We start from the raw sequence: 18,827 nt of genomic DNA, 5'->3' as shown, positions 1-18,827 counted from the left end.
TCCCAGGGCCTTGTAAATGAGCGATCTGGCGAGAGTTTCGGAGATACGTGCCCAAATTAATCCTGTTTGCTTTGAAATAGACCTATTTGGTGCGCTCTAGGGCATATTCTCTACGACAAAAAAGACCAAGTGCTAGTTTGCAGTGTCATCGTTAAGGTACCTGAAAGCATCAAAAAAACAAATCCGTTTTCACACAACAGTTTACATATCGTTGTCTTTTAAGTAGTCCCCTGCTCGGAAAATATTTAACAATAAGCTAACCATTTTCTGTTTTCACGTCTAATTAAAAAACATTCCTGTGAATCAATATGTGTATGTAAAGGTGTGCGGTTTTGAGAATGTATTAGAAATGTTCAACAAAGGAATACTCAAAATTAATTTATAAACACTTGCAAACGTCTAATGTGCTACCGCTTGCACTTCTGCGAAGGTCTACTGCGGGCCAAGGGTCAAAGTACTAATAAGAGTGTTTGGGATGTCTGCTGCCACCAAACAAAATGGAAACTTGATTGATGGCTAGAGGGCTGAAGGCAGAAAGAGCAACAGAGAAAGCAAAGGTCATAGAGCCATTTCCCTTCTCTGCATATGTAATGACCGTACCGCTCTGAAGCAGCAAAGCGTAGATATTATGGATCAATATAGCATATGCTCTGCACATTTTCACCAGTAATATAAAACGCAAACAGATCTAAAGTTGCAGTTGTTTTCGTCTTCAGTTGACATGACTAACGTGTGATACAGAGATGAGTTCCTGGCTAAGTCTTGAGGGGCAAACAAACCGCATGTGCTGTTCTGTTTTTTAACCAACGCAGTCATTTCCCTCTTTCCAAATCTGTAATGGTCTCTTCTTGCCAATATATACTTTTAATTGCAGTGCAGATTTTTTTTTTTAACACTCAGGAATGTGTCTTTTCCCTCGCCTTAAGAATTAAATTACCGAAATGGAGCCACTGGCTCGTTTTAGTTTATATATGTGACTGTCTTCGAGCTGTGACCGTTTGTTTATCTGTGTTCTAGGTTTGGTGTGCATGAAATCGAGCAGTTCTGTGGTGGAGCTGGTCATGCTTCTGTGCTCTCAGGTGAGTTGTCGCCGGCAATACGCTTAGCAAACACAAGGTTGCCTCCCAGTGCATCATTGCAGTTGCTTTTCATGGCAAAGCACCTTCACTTGGGTCCTTTCCTTTTAAAGAACGGCGTGTACTGGTTGTAATAGGGAATTCTAAGGGGAGATGTTGCATCAACAACCTCTCAAAGTACAAAGAAAAGATGGCCAATAATTGCAGACTTCAAACAGAAGGTGAATAATCCTTATTATCTCACCTTGTGAATGTAAAATTGCTTAAGCCAGCCCCAAAGTTCGTGTCCTTACTCAGTATTTCTTTTGGTAGAGCAGTTAGAACGCTAGGCAAAGGCCTGTGCTATGGAAGCACGTGTTACTTAAGCACTGTGCAAATACATGGTTTACCCTAAAAAGTAATAGAGTTTTTAATATTTTTAGATTTTGTGGTTTTATTCTGCATGAGTCAAAGTACCGTGTAAAATTAACTAACTTGCAGTCCATTTTACAGGGACGTTAGTAATATATGTGGTTTTCAAATGTTTATGTAATTATATCGCAGGGGACTCGTTTAATAACCTAGATTTCAATAAACTTAAATACAGGGAGAATGGAAAGGAAAGTAACAGGATACAAAAGCTAGAGATACGCAGACTAAGTAGAAACATACATTTGCCTTGTTGTTACTGGTGTTCATTAACTGAGTGTGAGGTCAGTCTTGGTTTTGCTCCCAGTGGCATTTTGACGAGTAGCGATAAGAACAAGATGGAAATTGTAATCTTAAAGCAGTGCTAGTTTTTTTTTTTTTTTTTTAAATCTCCTTCAGGCAAAGTCATTTTCAGTGCACTAGAAGCCACATGCGTATCTGTCGCTTTAGACCATGCCACTCTGGGCCTCTATTGACCTTTCACAAGAGCCTAAAATGGACCTGCATTGGAAACACTAATCTAGTATTCTCTATTGTAATTAAAAAAGAAGACTGTTTACATTGAGCTTGTTTGTGGTATCTAAAAACAATTTCTCTTTAGCTGTAAATTCCCCTATTTAAAACTTTAAAAGAGCCTTTTTTAATGGGAAGATATTGGTCTGGAGGTCAAGGATCCTGACCCATTGGGAAACCTTTGACCTTCATTGGAAACCCCATCGGTTTACTCGCCTGACGAATACGGATAATGCAAAATTAATGTTTCTTGGCATCGATTTATTCGTTTTAGTGCCCATATTGCCAAATTTATTTAGACTGGGCTGATGGACATTTCATGAATACAAATGAAAGAATCATAGATGGTGTGAAAAATCGATAGGTCTCTTTGTCAATAAAATGCAATAGGTACAATTACTTGTGGAGATCACACCTAATGGATCCTACAATGAACTAGTGAAGAGCAGTTATGTTGATAGTGGGCTTATTATTCCCGACAAGGAGCATGATTTGGATGAATGTGTTTACCGCCCCTTAGTTTGTCTGATTTTGAATGTGTCACTTTTGTTGTTAGTCTAGTTACAGGAAAGCAAAGGTCGTGGATGGTTTTGAGGCACATGCGTTGTTCATTTTTAAAACATTTTATCTGCTTCATCTCTGCGCCTTTATGCTGTGCAGCTGTTTCTTCTTCACTGTGCCAAATACTACATTTATTTACAGTCGTTATCCCAGCTCATCCTCGCCGCCAAAATGTAGTAATCAGTTGACAGAAACGTGAGCCTCTCTTCCCCAGCCACTGACTCAGAAGGAATCAATGCAGCACAGAGGTTCTAACAGATTTGTAAGAAAGTCATACCACATATTACAGCATTATACTTAAGAGTGACTTGTGAAAATTGTAGTATGCTTTTGTTCCTGCAACAAAACTAATAGTTTAAAAAATAAAATACACAACAGAAACTCAACTCTGCGTCCAAAATCTTTGACTGACAGCCTATGCTCCAGACGTGAAATAAGCAGTGCCACACCGTAATCTGGAATCTCAACCTCAAAATAGGAGATTCCTACCTTCATGCTACTGTTCAAACTAATCAAAGACTTCAGTTCACCAGATCGCACACCCTCTGCTTTTCAGATTTAGGATGTTGGCAGAATGTCAAACTTCACTTCTCGTATTCCCTCCCTTTTTAGCTGATTGTAAGTACATTTTCAGTAGAATGAAGTGTCATGTAAAGTCTCTCTTGCTTCACCCCACCATCTGTACTCTTCCATCTCCTCAGAAATATTGGTATCTAAAGCATCAGTGCCTATGATACAACACTTTGTGGACAAATAGCTGTTAAGCCTGTTTAATGCTGAGGGATAGAAATTTGAAAGGCCTGTGCCAAGGCGTGGCAAGACTGTTTCTTCTTGAAGTACTATGGCTTCAAAATGGAGTTGCTGGTACCCAACTCCAAAGCGCACACTCAACCTCCTCCCGACTGGAAACCCCACTGTCCAGCTTAGAAAAGTCTGTCCTCCAAAGAATGAAAACCAATAGACTAGGGCGGCGGTTCCCAAACTTTTAACTTCTGTGGACCCCCACTTTATCAATACTGGAACCCGGGGAGCCCCACTGAATCAATATTGGAATCCAGGAACCCCCCACTGAATCATTACTGAAAGCTGGGGACCTAATCTGCTAAAATTATTAATTTTTCTAAGCAGTCGCAGACCCCCTGAGGAGACTTCAGACTCCCTGAGGTTCCCGGACCACAGGTTGGGAACCACTGGACTAGGGCCACTCTGGAGTAACAGATTGGGCTTCTTGAGCTACAGACTAATACCCCTCAACCCCTAGCTGAATAGGCTTCCCCTTTCACCTTTTTCTTCTAAAATACAAACTCTCTGGCGTCCATTATCCTATGGTCTTCTGCAATTTGTAGTGAGTGCAATCCTGGGTTGCAGTCATTCTGAAGGAACTCTGATTCCAAATGAGACACTATCAAGTATGTATTCAGAGAAAGTCCTTAATACTTCATCAGGAAGATACAGAACTAAACCAGTGAATTCTCCATTTATTTATTCTATGAATGGAATTCTAAACTAAGTTGCTGCCTTAGAGGCACACGTTTTACACAGATTATGGACAGTCTATGGAATTGAGTTCCCAATTGACAGTCATATCTAAGTAGGCCTGGGCGTAAGTTGCGGAGTTTCACTCTGCGGAATTCCGCAGGGCTACCTAAAAAGTCTGCAAGATTCCACAGAGTTCTGCTAGCGGCAGAATTACAGAATGTTGCGCTGATTTTTAGCACCAAGAGATTGTCCTGTGCTGTAAAATCAGCGTGAATGACACCACGTGGTGTGCCAGAGGGCACTGCTTCTTTCTGCCGCTCAAGTAGATTTTCTACTCGAGTGGTAGCTTTCTCAACGCGAGCCGCAGCTTTCTCAGCGCTAGCATTAGTGACCTGCTGCTACCGCCCATGTTGAGAAATCTCACCGGGAGGCATTCTAGCACCTGAAAATAGCACTAGGGGATACAGATTCTCGATTGTGCTTGCCAACTTAACGTTGGCAAGCCATGCACAAGAAAAACTCTGCACTCTACGCAAAAAGCAGAATGAGCAAAACTCTGCCAGCGGAGCGGAATTATTTGCCCACCACTTCACCCAAGTAAGTCAACTAGCTTTATGAAATGGACTGAAAGCACTCTTCTTCTATCCATCATTTGCCACTTTTCCAGCGAGTACATTTCTAAAGGCGGCTAGTTCTCTGTGCTGTGCTGCGCAAGTCTCCTCGCTCACTCATTCACTTTTGAGGGTTGATCAACTCAGTTTTTTTTAATTTTTTTTTAGGATGTGTGCGTGATGTTTTGTTTTTGTTTTTTACACGCAGAATGAGCTACAATACTTTTAAGTAATAGCCAGATTTTAGCACTTGCCTGCTGTCGGAGCTTTCTATAAATTGAGTTTTCCTCTAAAGTGCAATGAGATTTGATTTTCTAGGATTCCTTTTAAGATTTGTCCCTGTGTTTGTGCACTCTAAAGCCTGTCTGTAAAGGTTGTACTACATACCTGCCCCTGCCAGCCTTTGTTGTTCTTTTCTTTTGCTTGTCCGTGTGTTCTTGTGTGTTTCGGCCTGTTATTGTGTATTGGGGTATCCGCATGTCCGAAAGGATGCCTTTCTTGTTTTGTCATAGGAGAATCTCGCTTTTTGAATAGCTGTAGATCACAAACGATATTGCACATTTTGCAGACTTAAATTACAGACAAAACGAGTGGTACTATTTTGCAGCGGGAGTTAGCAGGCAATGTTAATTTTTTAAAGAATTGTTTTACATGCTTTTTGCGTTTGCGAACGATTTTCAAAAACGTGGTGTTTTCTAGGTACTCTTGACAATGTACCACTGTTCGGTCCTCTGCCTGTTACTGCCACTGCCTTCGAACCTTGTGTGGGGGCTGGGGAATAAATGACACGCTCTAATGCACCTATTTGTCATAGATGTCACAGTGCTATTTAATGGTAAACTAATCAAACGAAGGGTGTATGGATCACCTGGTGCCGCTAGTAGCACAAACAGGCCACTAAGATTGTTATGAGTAGCATCGGTGAAAAAATTCATCAGTGTTGGAAAGAAACCCGAAAATCATGTTAAGGCTCGTCTGCGAATGAAAAATTAAGTGAGACATAACGCCAACATTCTCCCACGATGTGTACAGTGGCCTGGTAGGATAATTACATTTTCACTTTGAATTTACCTAATTCAAAGAGGTCATCGTGGCAATCAGAAAAGTAATTTATTTTATTAGGAAGTGAACTGCTTTGGTAGCCTGAAAGTGTGAGAGATATGAGACTGAATTTCAAGCCGACGTTTTGCAGATACTGGGAGGAGATGGGGTTGAGCGTGATTGATTTTTTGGTTCAAGATAGGGTGGAAAGTGATGTTCTCAACGAAATTGTAATTAATTTTTTAAGGGGAGATGGAGAGGGTGGGGTGCCAAAGATCAAAAGATCAGGTAAAAAAAACGTTTTTAATCACATGAATTATATAGCACACGTATGAAATAAACGTCTACAAATGCGATTTCAAACTTTGCAGATTTGTCACCCTTCACATTTAAGAACTAAGGAGGGTTCAGATTAGTAGCGCACGAGTCTTGCCATTGTTTGATGTATCTCCATTTCTCATCTATCTAAAGCTTTGGTGCAATAAGTAACCGCAAAATAACAGTTTGTTCTTTACAAAATATAGTATTTTAGAACGGTTTATTTTTTCTTAAAGCATTTAGCTCCTCCTATTTTGATAGTGTTATGAGGTTAACATATAATGAATTAAAAATATAGCTTGAATTGCAGTGTTTTCTCAAAATGATTTGTTTGATACGAGCCTCCCGTCGTTAGTGACACTTGTGCTGCACATACGGTTTACTGTAATGTTGCCTCTTCGACTGTGTTTCCTGACGCTGTTCTCTTACTTTCTGTGCCTCCTCCCTAGCTGTAAAGGCCAAGATGTAAGTGTCACAGGTGGATCTGCTTTGTGGATGGTCTTTTTGTAGCTTTATCACTTATTTTGCTGAAGGTCAGGTTTGTATAGTTGGAGGCCCTTGTATTTCTGTTGGTGCTGGTCTCATATTTAGCTTCTCCATTACAGGGCTGTATGTGTTGCTTTTAGACTGCTTTCCTTTAATCCTGATTGTGGAAGATGGTGGAGATGTTGTTCTTTTAGTGCTGTAGACTTTGTGATTCATGAATCTGTGCGCTGCTGGAGTTTTAGTATTGTATCTGTGATTAAGCTCTGTATGTGTTGCCCTTTGTTTAATTTCCAGGATTCAGTGGTGTGGGTTTTGTCGTTCTTAATTATGTATTTTAAGATTTTGATGTTGACTGCGATTGAAGCAGTTCGTTGGTTACTGTGGCTCATCACTGAGTAAGAGGCTTGTCATATCTTGTGATTCGTGTCTGTGGCTGCTGCCCTAGTTGGCATTATTTGTTTTATATTTCTGAATTTGGCTAGCTTAGTATGTTAGTTGTGCTGTGAGTGGTGGACTGTTGGTTTTATTTCTACCTCCCCTGGTTGTCAGAGTGACCATTGCTTCTATTTTTTGGCTCATCTATGTTGTTATTGCACTTTTTGTATATATGGGTATAGCTGCAAGTGCTACTATTCCTTTTTCTGTTTGTATAATGCTCATGATAGTCCCAGTATTTTAGTTTCTAACTTCACTGTTTTTTCTCCTTCATTAGTTTCTTGTCTTCATGCCTGTGGAAACTAGTGCCGTTTTTTTTATTGTAGGCAAAAAAAAAAAACTGGGTTGGTTTACATTTTTTGAAATAAAATTGGCAACATTTAGCTATTAAATATATAGTTGCAACACAATTTTAAAAATTACAACAACAGAAGTTAAATAAAAACTTTTCTTAAGTGAGTGGCACGGTCCCAAATTAAAATTTGCCCTTGAAGTGCTGCTCTGTGCTCATAAAATAACTAGATACGTATTGTCATCATTTACTCTGATTCACACACACAAAACAAAAAGGTAGCAGAACAAAAAGTGAGAGTGCTTAGTAAATTTATGATAAATTTATACAGACCATAACATGATTGAAAAGCTCTTATTGCTATCTCAATATATATTTTCTACTTGGGTTAGATTTGCGATGCCTGTAAGCCATATGTCAGCGGTTGCTTTGGAAGATGTACAGATCCTCAGAATTATATTTTTGACAATCTTTATTCCTCATAAAAGCCAGAGGTTTTTCTCATATTCTAAGTGAATTAAGTTGTCAGTATAATTAAACTGTTTTGGTTGATTACTTTAGAACAAATATTTAAACTAAGTTATTCCTTTGTTCAACTTTCTTCCCTAAGTCTAAAATGATACAGCACTTGCAAAATATGCGTAAACGTATCTATATGCACTATTTCATCTACAGCTCTTCTGCTTTTTCAGCAAAACAAGTTTATGATGAATTCTTCTTTGCACAGATTTTTCACCTTGTAGTTCCTTTCACCTGCCAGACTTGATCTAGAAAAAAACTTGCAGTACCCCACCGTAGACGTGGTTCCAGCCACAGTTGTGGCCCTGCCCCTCCAGCTCCCAGATATGATGTCACAGAGCCATCCTAACATTATATCCTTTTGTTCTACATCCTAGGGTGGATATTGAAAACTTCTCTTTTTACTTTTCAATCCAGCACTCAAAATTCTTCATTTGGCAATGTGCAATTAGGGACAAGTTGCTCCCCAAAATCCCAGTCTTCAAGAGGTGCCACTCCTGCCTTAAACAGATAGCGACATCAGCCACACATTGCCTGTCTTTGGTGTGTATTGGCTTCAAGCTGACTCCGGCTTCTGTGATAGGTGTGAACTCATCAAACTCTATGGTGGCCAAGGAGAGGGAAACTAAATTATTCATGAATCAGGTTCACAAACATCCGTTTGTTTCCACTCCAGGTCTCCTTCCAAAGATAAGATAACAAAAAAAGTACATAACAAACTGAAGTCTCTCATCCCCACACAATGCTTCTGTTCCAGGTCTGAAAGTCTGCGGCATTGTTTCATGACTCCAGCCCCCACGTCAGCCTTCATCTTTGGGGCTGGTAACAGTCTTGGTGAAGTTTAGACAGAGATTCTGGTGCTGTCAGCTGATTTACAGCATATGGCAAGTTTTCCTCACGCCATACTCCAGATAGTTTCCTCCAACTAGCCTCCCCCTGGTGCACCTTCTCAAGCCTTCGGACTCCCGCTTTGGCACTGAAGGCTTCTTCTGTTGATTATCCAAAAGGATTATTGGTTTCTGTGGTGTTGTGTTGGCACAACCATTTCATGATCAGGCGCCTGTCTTGAAGACTGGCTATTCTTGACTAAAGTGAGAAGAAAAGGTATAAGCCTCTTGTGAGGATGATCCCTAGTATAATCCTCTGCTATGTGCTATACGGTTTGCCAGGATAGATAGCCACAAAGATGTTTAAAATTGTTCCCCACACTGATGATGATGATGGTGACAGTGAGGTGGTACTTCCATTCCTCCATATCATACTGATGATGACCACATTGATTTGTGGAATGCTAATGGAGTGAACATCTGTCCCAAGGTGGAGTTGGATTGTTCCCCCCGGTGATCCTACTGAGGACCCGCGCTCTTAAGAACTGCTATAAGAATTGTGTCTTTATGTTGAAGAGACTAATTCTAATTTGTTGACAGAGATTTTGATGCCTGTCTCTTCTTTTCAGAGTCCCTCCTGCCATTCATTAATGCTCTCTTGGACCCAGGACTTGCAGCTTGTTTAAAGCCCTTTTGCATTACTGCTGTTAAATGCTAAGTGGCCAAGTGCCAGAGGCCAGTGCTAAGGGATCAGTTGTTTCTCTCTCCCCACCCCTTGCTTCCCGAGAGTTCGTATTGCAGGCATCCACATCATCAAAACAGAACCCCAATACATACTTATCCTCTTCCCTGGATTTGGAGACTAAGCATAATGGGGCTGTGTGGAAGAGACATTTTTTCTATGGGATTCTGGCCAGTGCTGCTTGATGGTGTGCTACTTCATGCACTTTACAAAATGGCTCAGTTAAGACATGAAGCCTCCTGTATCATATCATATGCTGGGTCCTTTGTGCTGTTGGTAAAAGATAGCCAGGAAGCAGGCAAATACATTTTGCATTCTGGACTGGGTGCTTCCCACACTGGTCAGATTCTTAAGCGCTTGAGTCACCATTCTTCTTCCTGGTAAACCTGCTGGGAATGCTGTTTACCTGCTACCGCTTTTCTGGTGAAAATGTTGACTTGGCGATGGTTCACTTTCAGCAAAACTTTGTTGTGATGCACTCTCTGGCCTTATAATCTTAGGTCCTCCAGTGACACGAGCGAGCAATACAGGAGTTTCTCTAGGGGTCAGCTATATTAATGCAATCATCTCAGCCTATCCCAAGATGAGTAGTTTTTCGTGATTTTTATGTGGTGCAAGGGGTGAGCACCAGAAGTCCTCCTTCCTTCTCTGCCTCAAAACCACATTAGTGCGAGCATGAGCATCCAGCAGTTGGGGACATGTCTTTAGTGTTATAGTGAACTGGCACACCATTAAGTTAGATCTTTCGCAGATTGTGGAGAATGGCCATGTAATTCTGTTTTTGTAAATTCATCCACACATTCCCCGACAGCTGTGCCACAATGGCTGATCATGCTCAAGTCCTCATCAAGGAGGTGCTGTCGCTATTGAGCAAGGGGAGTAGAGAGTTAGTTTCTGTGGGAGAAATAGAACATGGATGCAATGTTCTGTTCTCCAGGAATGGCAGGAGTGTCTGCCCATTTTTTATCTTCAAATCTTAGATTCTTTTCTCTGCAAGGAGAAATTTTAGATGATTACTCTTACTTAGGTCCTACTGGCCTTGGAGGTTAATATTTTCCTGGTACCCCCTGATCTGCAGGACTCCTGTTTTTATATTCATGTTTCACAGCCCTCATCCAGTATCTTCACTTTGTGGTGGGTTTCACTCACTATGAGTTTACAGTGCTCCCCTTCAACCTTAACTTTTCCCCTTATTCTTTTTGAAGGCCATGTGATGGTTGCAACGCAGGCCCACGTTTTGGGGGTGCACGTCCTCATGTACCTGGTGAACTAAATGTTGAGGGTATGCTTGCTACAACTGGTGTCAGATGGCCTCCGGAGCGCAATATCTTTACTCTTCTATTTGCAGATATCATTCCAGTCAGTTCTCCAAAACACCCAGTGTTTGCGCTTCATCTGAGTGGTTTTGGATAAGATTGTTCTAAGGACCACTCTTAAGCAAGAGTGGGAACAGGGTGGCCTAGAGTCACCAAATGCAGAATTTGCTCTTAATAAGACAGTGAGCAAATGGTAAAGGGGGGGATGCAGGATGCTGGCTTATCTCTACAACGCTGGTAGATGTATAACTAATTCTGATGCACAAGAAACAATTTTGGTAGGCTGGGGGCACGTTTTACAGTATTCCAAATGTGCATGCATCGCCAAAGATGTGGTTGACCTTCAAAGTGGCTCTTTCCCATACACAAACAGTGGTGGACTTGTATGCATCATCACACTGTAGGAGGGTGGTGACCATCATATAGAGCACTGTGTGAGGATAAGCTGCTAGACATATTGGAGGTATATGATAAAAAGCAGGGAGGCACAGGAACCCTTCACCGAAGAGGAGTTGGACTGAGTATGAGCAGCATCAAAAGAGTTGTCGAGTAATGTGCGCTTCAGACTATCACAATATAATTATGATGAAAAGACATGACTAACTCCAGCTAAGCTGAGATGTTTTTACCCAGACGGCACTTTGAATGCTTGAGGTGTCTCACAGAAAGGGCACACTTTGCTCATTTGACAGTACATTGCAGGACGGTGAAAAGCTACTGGGCGAAAATATTAGACAAATTGAAGCGGTGCACCGGCTGCACAATACCACTAACAGTCAAGTAGTGTCTTCTTGAGCTACTCCAGAAGAATAAGAACATAAGGAAAGTAATTAGATTTGTGATGCTGGGGCTGATACTAGCTAAAAGCTAAATTGTAATACACTGGCTTGCAGCCAGACCCCCAACAATCGACATGTGGGTTCAAGATATGGTGGAGTTGGCTACCTCGAACGAGATCTTCCTGAAAAGCACCAGTTGAGATGATAAACTAGCTGACAATTCAATGTGCTGGGCTGAAGTGATTAGATGGTTAATAGATCCTCCATATACCAGGCCTCTCTGAATGACAGTAGTGTGCTGGGTTGAAGAACTCTCCTTGCTATGAATTGATGATGCTATAAATTGATGTGTAATGCTCACTTTTCTGAGTGATACTGGAAATTACAAGATTGAGAGGATCATAAGAAAAGGTGAGATTGGGTGAAAGATTTGTACACCACACAGCTACATTACAGGGTAACTATCCTGGATCACAAGCTGAGTGTAATACAAATGTAAGAAGCTTGGAAAACATAGAGGAAAGGTGAACTGGGAGTATCCCTAGGAGGGAACACAGGAAAGCGCGAGAGAAGAAAAAGCCAGCATAGTGATATCATTTAGTTTGTATTGTTTATACTTGTTCGACACACAGTTGTGTACTGTTCATCAAGTTCTTCAACGCATTTTCAGTGAACTATGTGGAGGCTACTAATTTCTAGAAAAGAGGCTTATCATGTATGCTGGATAACTTAAAGTGCAAGACATAATAAGTATTATTTAAAAATAAAACGATTGCTCTGAGGACATAGCCCTCCTGCATGAGAGTCAGAGACATTCAGGTTATGAGCTAAATGATTTCAGCCTGAGTTTGTGTTCGGGGTATGACAGTGTTACAGCTGTTGATCCTCCTGGCCTACTGCATCTGGTTGGACAGTACACACAGTGGCACATGCAAGCTTTAAATGGTGCCTCCATTTTCCGTGAGTCCTACATCTGAAGAATTTTTGAGAAGGGACTCTAAAGAAGGGACTTATAGTGATGGCTAATGCATCCTCATCTGACCTGCGGGAAACTCTTCTGTCCTTTGCTGGCCGTTTGACATCACTGTGATTGATGCTTCTTCCCTTGGTTGGGGAGGCATCCGAATGCCTTGGAGGTAAGAAGAGTCTGATCTTATTTGAAGTGGAGTTCAGTCTGCATGAGCTGCAGGTGATTCAGTTAGCATTCAGGTTGTTTCTGCTGTCAGTTGTGGCTAGGGGAAAATGTGGCAACGTGATTGTCATGCAGTATGGCAACAAACAGGGTGATGTGGGCTTTCATCTCTTGTGCCTGAAAGCACAGAGGCTGTGGCATGGAGCCACTGCTTACGTTGCTTCACTGTACAAGTCTTCTGGCAGGCTCTCTTGATGGACAGGCAGACAATTTGAGCAGGAGTTATCCTGCAGATCATGGCGGGCGTTATCATCTGGAAGAAATTAGTTTGATCTTCACCCTCCGGGGAGTGCCTCAGATGGACCTGTTGGCTACTCAGGAGAATGCTTAATGCCTGCTGTTCTTTGACCTCCAGTTCCCCTGTAGGCAGCTGTGGGGATGCATTTTGATCAGCATTGGCAAATTCCACCCATTTTCTTGGTTCCTCACGGTCTGAAGAATCTGTGTTGGGACTGTTTGCAGGTTGTCCTGATACTGCTGGGCAAAGGATGGATGATTTGGTATTAGGAGTTACTTCTCAGTAAGGAGACAAGGTGCTTCAACTGAGCCTTTCAGCTTGGAGATCGAGCATGGAAACTTGAGTTCTTTTGATTTTCTTTTATAGGTTGTGGACCTCATCCTCGCTGCCTGCTGTTCCTCAACTGCTGCTGTTATTTTTTCCAGCTGATGGTCACACTTTGTTACATGGTGTGCACAAGAGGAAGTTGATCTGCTCAAGGCATGGTTATCTGGTGTTTTGTGGTTTATTCTTTCTCTGGCCCACAGGCTTTGCACTAGGCACTACGAAAGGTTACCTGTTGACTTTGTCAGCTTTATTCTGTTTTCCAGATTAGAATTTGTTTTCATAATATGATGCGATTATTGAGCGGTATTACAATATTTTTTCTTCTTCTCTGGAATAGTGCCATAATGGGTCTAGTTCAACGTACTTCCATCTTTCACATACAGAGAAGGAGGAAGAGAAACTGCATCACATGGACCTTTACTGGTCCCCGAGCTCTCAGATTGACTCAACTCTTGACCATTGTGTTGATGACCAACTGTTTCTCCAGCATTAGATCTTTCATATATTCACAGAACTTGAATACCCCTGTTGTCTATCAGGGAATCCCACAGTAACATTATATAGCAGTTCTCCAGTATTGTATCTTTTATAGATCCACATGCTCGATCCTCCCCGTCGTCATGGTGGGAGTCCCATGGTAATAGTAATAAAAGCAGTACTAAAGCATTAGCATTAAACGCCATAAAGAAAAATAACAGTTAGTAGCCAATTCACATTGATTTAATATTCATAAACTTCAGGCAATTTAGAGGAGAGACCCTGAAGCACTCATCCCCTGCAGAGCCACCATACCTCAGATTTCTCACCGCCCGTGATATGTGAGGGAGTCTCCCTGAGCTCTGCTCAGTCAAGGTGTGTCACTGTTAACTTTTTGACCTGCAGTTTCCAGTTCATCTCTACGCCTCCTACCGTCATCTGAGGTACAGTTTGGGAGTGTGTTTCACTGTGTTTTCACACAATGTCTGAGTCTTAAAAAGGGATTTTTTTAGGCCCTGCAAGACCTGTGGAAAATCCAGGCTATATTCTGAGAATCCACGCAAAGAATACCTGTACTGTCTTTATCCTAACCATAAGCTCAAAGAATGCAAGTACTGCTGTACCTTTTCCACGAAAACCCTCAAAGACCATGAGAGTAGATTACTTCTATGGCTACAGAGACGGCTATCTCTGACTTAGACTCGGTGTGAGGAGAAGACTTATAACTCCTATAGAAAGAGGAAGAATCATCATCTTCTCACAGAGACTCTAAAAAAATCTAGGACTCAAAGCGGAGAGACTAGTGAGGAAAAAAGATCAAGAAAGGAACCAGCTGGCCCATTTTCCTCTCATCAAAGGCCTAATTCAGCACCTCCATCTGCTCCTCATACCCCCTTCAAGGAGCCCTCTTTAAAGAAAAATCAACCGTCGACGGCACCGTTGAAGAACTTAGTCAACGCCTTCTATGTCACCAGGAGCATCCGCACCGCCAACAGTGACTTCCACTATGTCGACAATCAAGATAACGATGGTGGCTGCGTCATCAAAAAATGTGACAGCACCGTCATCGGCGACGAAAAGACCGTCTCCGACTATGATTTCCTCGTCGACCAATTCAATACCGAGGGCCGTTCCTTACTTGACGATGATTCCTCTCAGCGCTGCGTCATCAGCACCACCATCGACGATTACGTCAACAGGGGGAAAAGACACCCTGCATATTCCCAGTAGGGGCACAGCTCCATCTCTGAGTCAGGACTTTTCAAAAATGTCTCCACTGGTTCCAGCACGCCTCCTGGACATTCAGGAATCTGAGAATGAAGGTATATTTGCATCTGCATACCGCCCCTCGCAATTAAGGGTGAGGTGTCAGGAATAGGAGGACGAAGAAGCGCAAGGTGACCAGTCAGCCTACCTTACTCTTGCTCTGATAGGGGGCATCCCTCTGTTCAACAATTTGATTCATTCCAGGAGCATTATCCATATGAGGATCAAGAGGATGATCAGTATTGTGTTCAGGAATCTTCCATCAATGTTCCAATTTCACTGGTCACAGACTTACGCATGATGCTAAATGACTATTATAAATGGTCCCCTGATGCCACCTTTGCTCAGCAGCATCCATCGAGATGAGAAGTCCCTGACACAACTTCTGCTCCATAGAGCATGCCTAGGCCTCAGAAAGACAGACCTATGCTACCACGAAAATCAATTCCGGGTACTTTCCAGGACAGTGATGACCAGTATTTAGAAGAGGGTGAGCTTCAGACAGATCTCAATGCCCATGATGAGTGGGATAATTACCACACACCAATGCTAGCATCTTCTACCCTACCAGCAGCTGATTAGCTGCCCTTGGATCCCAGGGGTTTCCATGATCTGCTTTAGAGAGCGTCCAAGCGCTTTGACCTTCCTATGCCAGCTAAACAAATAGTGTTTCCGCTTTGATTTTAAATCAGAAACACAACACACCGCTCGTGCTATCCCTATCATGGAGTTTGTATGGCAGGAAGGCCTAAAATTGATGAAGACACCAGTGTCTGTGGTGACTGTCATTCCAAAACTTGACAGTAAGTACAAGGTTCCTGAGAGTTGTCTCATTGACCATCCTTGACCAGATTTGTCGTCATGCAAGCCACTTAGAGAAGATCAAAGAACATTTCCTCGTCATGCACAGCCCCTCCGGATAAGGAAGGCTGTTGGCTTGACAATATAGGCAAGAGGTTCTCGCGTTGGCGGGGTCTTCGATCGGAGCCTCCAACGCCATGGCTATCCTGGAGAGATAAACTGGAGGATGTGGTCTGACATCTCATCTCTGATGGAGTATGTCTCTGAGGACAAGAAAACACGAGGAGAGAGAGAACCTGGCGGATGATGAAAAGGCGTCTTCCGACATCATAGATTTGGCCTTGGGTATCTCTTCCACAGCCTTCAGGCACATGGCTGGATCGGCAGTATTAAGACGTTAAGGTTGGCGTAAAGTGACTACATTCTGTCCAGAGATACACGCCAAAATACTGGACACGCCGTTCAGTGGAGAATACCTTTTTCGAAAACATGTAGACTACGCATTGCAGTTGATCAAGTCAGACACAGACACCGCTAAGTCGTTGGGCAACTTGCAACAGAGGAGGTTTCAGCCCTTTTGAGGCAGGGGTAGAGGCCAATATTACGCCTGACCGCAGTTCCAGCAGCGGTGTCAGTCCTAATCCCAACAGGGCCACCACAAGGTCCACATATTCTAGACCGCCGGGTGTCGACACCCATCAGCACGAGGCAAGTCACAGGCTAACAGTAGGAGACAACGAAGTACCGTAGGCCCCTGTCACTGCGGTCCCACTTCAATTCGGTCACAAATTATCCAAATTCTTCAGTCAGTGGAAGCTCATATCTTCCAACAATGACATATTCCAGCATGGTCACACTCCTCCTCTGAAGACATCCCATTGTTATCTTCCAATTCAATGCAACCTAGGTTCCTATTCCCACTTCGTAACTGATCAAAAAGAAGTCAGGAAAGTGAAGGCAAGTAATGGATTTTAGGTTATTTAACAAGTCCACCAAAAAGCAACCTTTCAGGATGATATCGCTACAGGACATTTTGCAGCTGGTAGACACAGGGGACTATCTTTCTTCCCTGGATCTACTAGACACATACTTTCACATGCCAATAGATCGAAAGTATTGAAGGTTCCTCAGGTTCGAGGTGGCAGGTAACCATTATCAACTCAAGGTGTTCCCCTTTCGGTTAAAAACATCTCCCAGAATATTTGCCAAGTGCATGGCGCCAGTGGTGGTGTTTCTCTGATGGTCCCGTCACCAGCTATTCCCCTACCACGACAATTGATTAATCAAAGATCCTTCCTTCCAGTCAGTAAAGTCGTCCACAGAGGCCTGTCTGGAACTGTTCCAATCCCTAGGTCTCGAACTCAGTAGGGAAAAATCATCACTCGTCCCTTCCAGATCGCTGGTATTTCTAGGAGCTATCCTGGATATGAACCTCTCAAAAGCCTTTTGTAATATCATTGTGTGGGCGCGTGAAGGGAGCTCGAGCGTTGCTCGAGTCCCGAACGCGCTCGTGGAGCGGAAAGACAGTTTAGGAAGGGAGGAGCGGTTAATGAGGGTGACGGTACCGCTTGAGTAGGTCGATTAAACCACGCTTCAACAAAAGTAAACCTGGTTTAATGTGGTTTATTTACAACATTCTTTTGGCGACGAAGGTTGGCCCCTACTTATCGACCTACTGAGCGGCGTTTTTTCAGCAGGCTGATGTCCGACGAAGGCAGGGTGACGAAGGAAGCTGTTTGTCTGGCCTTCCAGGAACAACGCCCTCTTTCAGGAGAAAGAGGCGTGGCGTATTAGCTTTCTTGAGAGCTGCTGTGTATTTCTTAAAGGGGAGTGTTTTAAAGGTGAAGTCACTCCTGGAACTACCAGTTTCTGCCTGTGATCATAAAGGAAAAGTCACCAGTTACCAAGAATTTAAGGGGAAAGCCACCCTAGAAGTTGGTAATTCTTACAATTAGCTGCTGGTTTCCTTAAAATTAAGGAAGAAGTCATCTCTAAAACTGTTATTGTTGGCGGTGAGCGTTTCTGTATATTTTTTTTTTATGTGACTTGATTTTAACGGTGTGCAGTGATAGACATTCTTCGTGTGTTGGAGTCATCAACGTGGATAAGCGTGAAACACTTCACAGCATTGCAAAGATCTTCGTTGCATGGGATTTGTATATTGCTTCTGAACCTTTGTTTTTTTTAAAAGTGTGGGCTCATCTATTTTTGTGAGCAATGGAGCACGTCTCAATTACTGCACCACCTTGTTTTCTTATACATCCAGGTACGCCAGCGATCCAGTGGGAGGACTGGATAGACATGTTTGACAACTATTTGTTGGCGTTGGACAGTGAAGAGTTTTCTCCTGCACGTAAAAAAGCGATTTTATTGAACTGTCTTGGATCAGAAGCGCAAAGGTTGTTCAAATTTATGCCAGTGGCTACAGACGATGGGGCACGTATTTCAGATGAGTTTAGGGAAGCTAGATTAAGATTGAGCAATAGGTCTGCTAAAGAAACCAATGTGGTTTTAGCAAGGTACAAGTTTTATACCCAACCACAGAGGGTGGGGGAGTCTATTGAAGAATTTGTATCCAGATTAAGGGAATTGTCAGTTAAATGTCAATTTGGGGAGATGTGCGACGAGATGATTAGGGATCAATTAATGGTTCAATGTAAGAGCAGAAAGATTCAAGAAAGGCTGTGGGCTGCTAAAAATCCTTCTTTGAAAGATGCTGTTGACATGGCAAAAGTTGTGGAAGAGTCAGAACTTTGCATGAAAGAGATGGGAAGATATGGCAATGGGAGTAGGGAGCAACAAGTCTTACAGGAGGTTGTGGGAGACGTGGGAAACAAAAGCAACAGTGTGGCTTTGGTAGAGAAGAAAACACAGGATCTTCTGAAAACCCAGAAAATGAATGCGAACAAGAAGAAGTGTAATAGATGTGGTAGTAGTTTACACAGTAGTGATTTTAAGGGGTGTTTTGCAGTGGGGAAGGAATGTATAAAGTGTGGGCACAAAGGTCATTATGCGCGTATGTGTGTTGAGTGGTCAAAGTCAAAAGGAGTGGCGGTGTGTGAGGAGAGAGAGATTGAGGTGGTAGACCGCATTCTTAGCCTAGGCGAGGTTGATAAAGGTTAC

General features: G+C 42.6%; 1 protein-coding gene across 3 annotated transcripts in view; it reads left to right on the top strand.

Moving 5' to 3' along the window:
- The window catches only part of LRBA (LPS responsive beige-like anchor protein), a 1,864,610-nt gene that overhangs the window by 664,745 nt on the left and 1,181,038 nt on the right, over positions 1-18,827 (top strand). For all 3 annotated transcript variants that reach the window (XM_069242641.1, XM_069242642.1, XM_069242640.1), the window contains exon 34: positions 1,018-1,079. In XM_069242641.1, the coding sequence (XP_069098742.1) occupies positions 1,018-1,079 (62 nt within the window). The remainder of the gene's footprint in view (positions 1-1,017; positions 1,080-18,827) is intronic.

Source organism: Pleurodeles waltl, chromosome 1_2 (genome assembly GCF_031143425.1).
Source record: "Pleurodeles waltl isolate 20211129_DDA chromosome 1_2, aPleWal1.hap1.20221129, whole genome shotgun sequence".
NCBI lineage: Eukaryota > Metazoa > Chordata > Amphibia > Caudata > Salamandridae > Pleurodeles > Pleurodeles waltl.
Note: the sequence above shows the minus strand (reverse complement) of the source record. Positions and strands in the feature narration are given on the sequence as shown.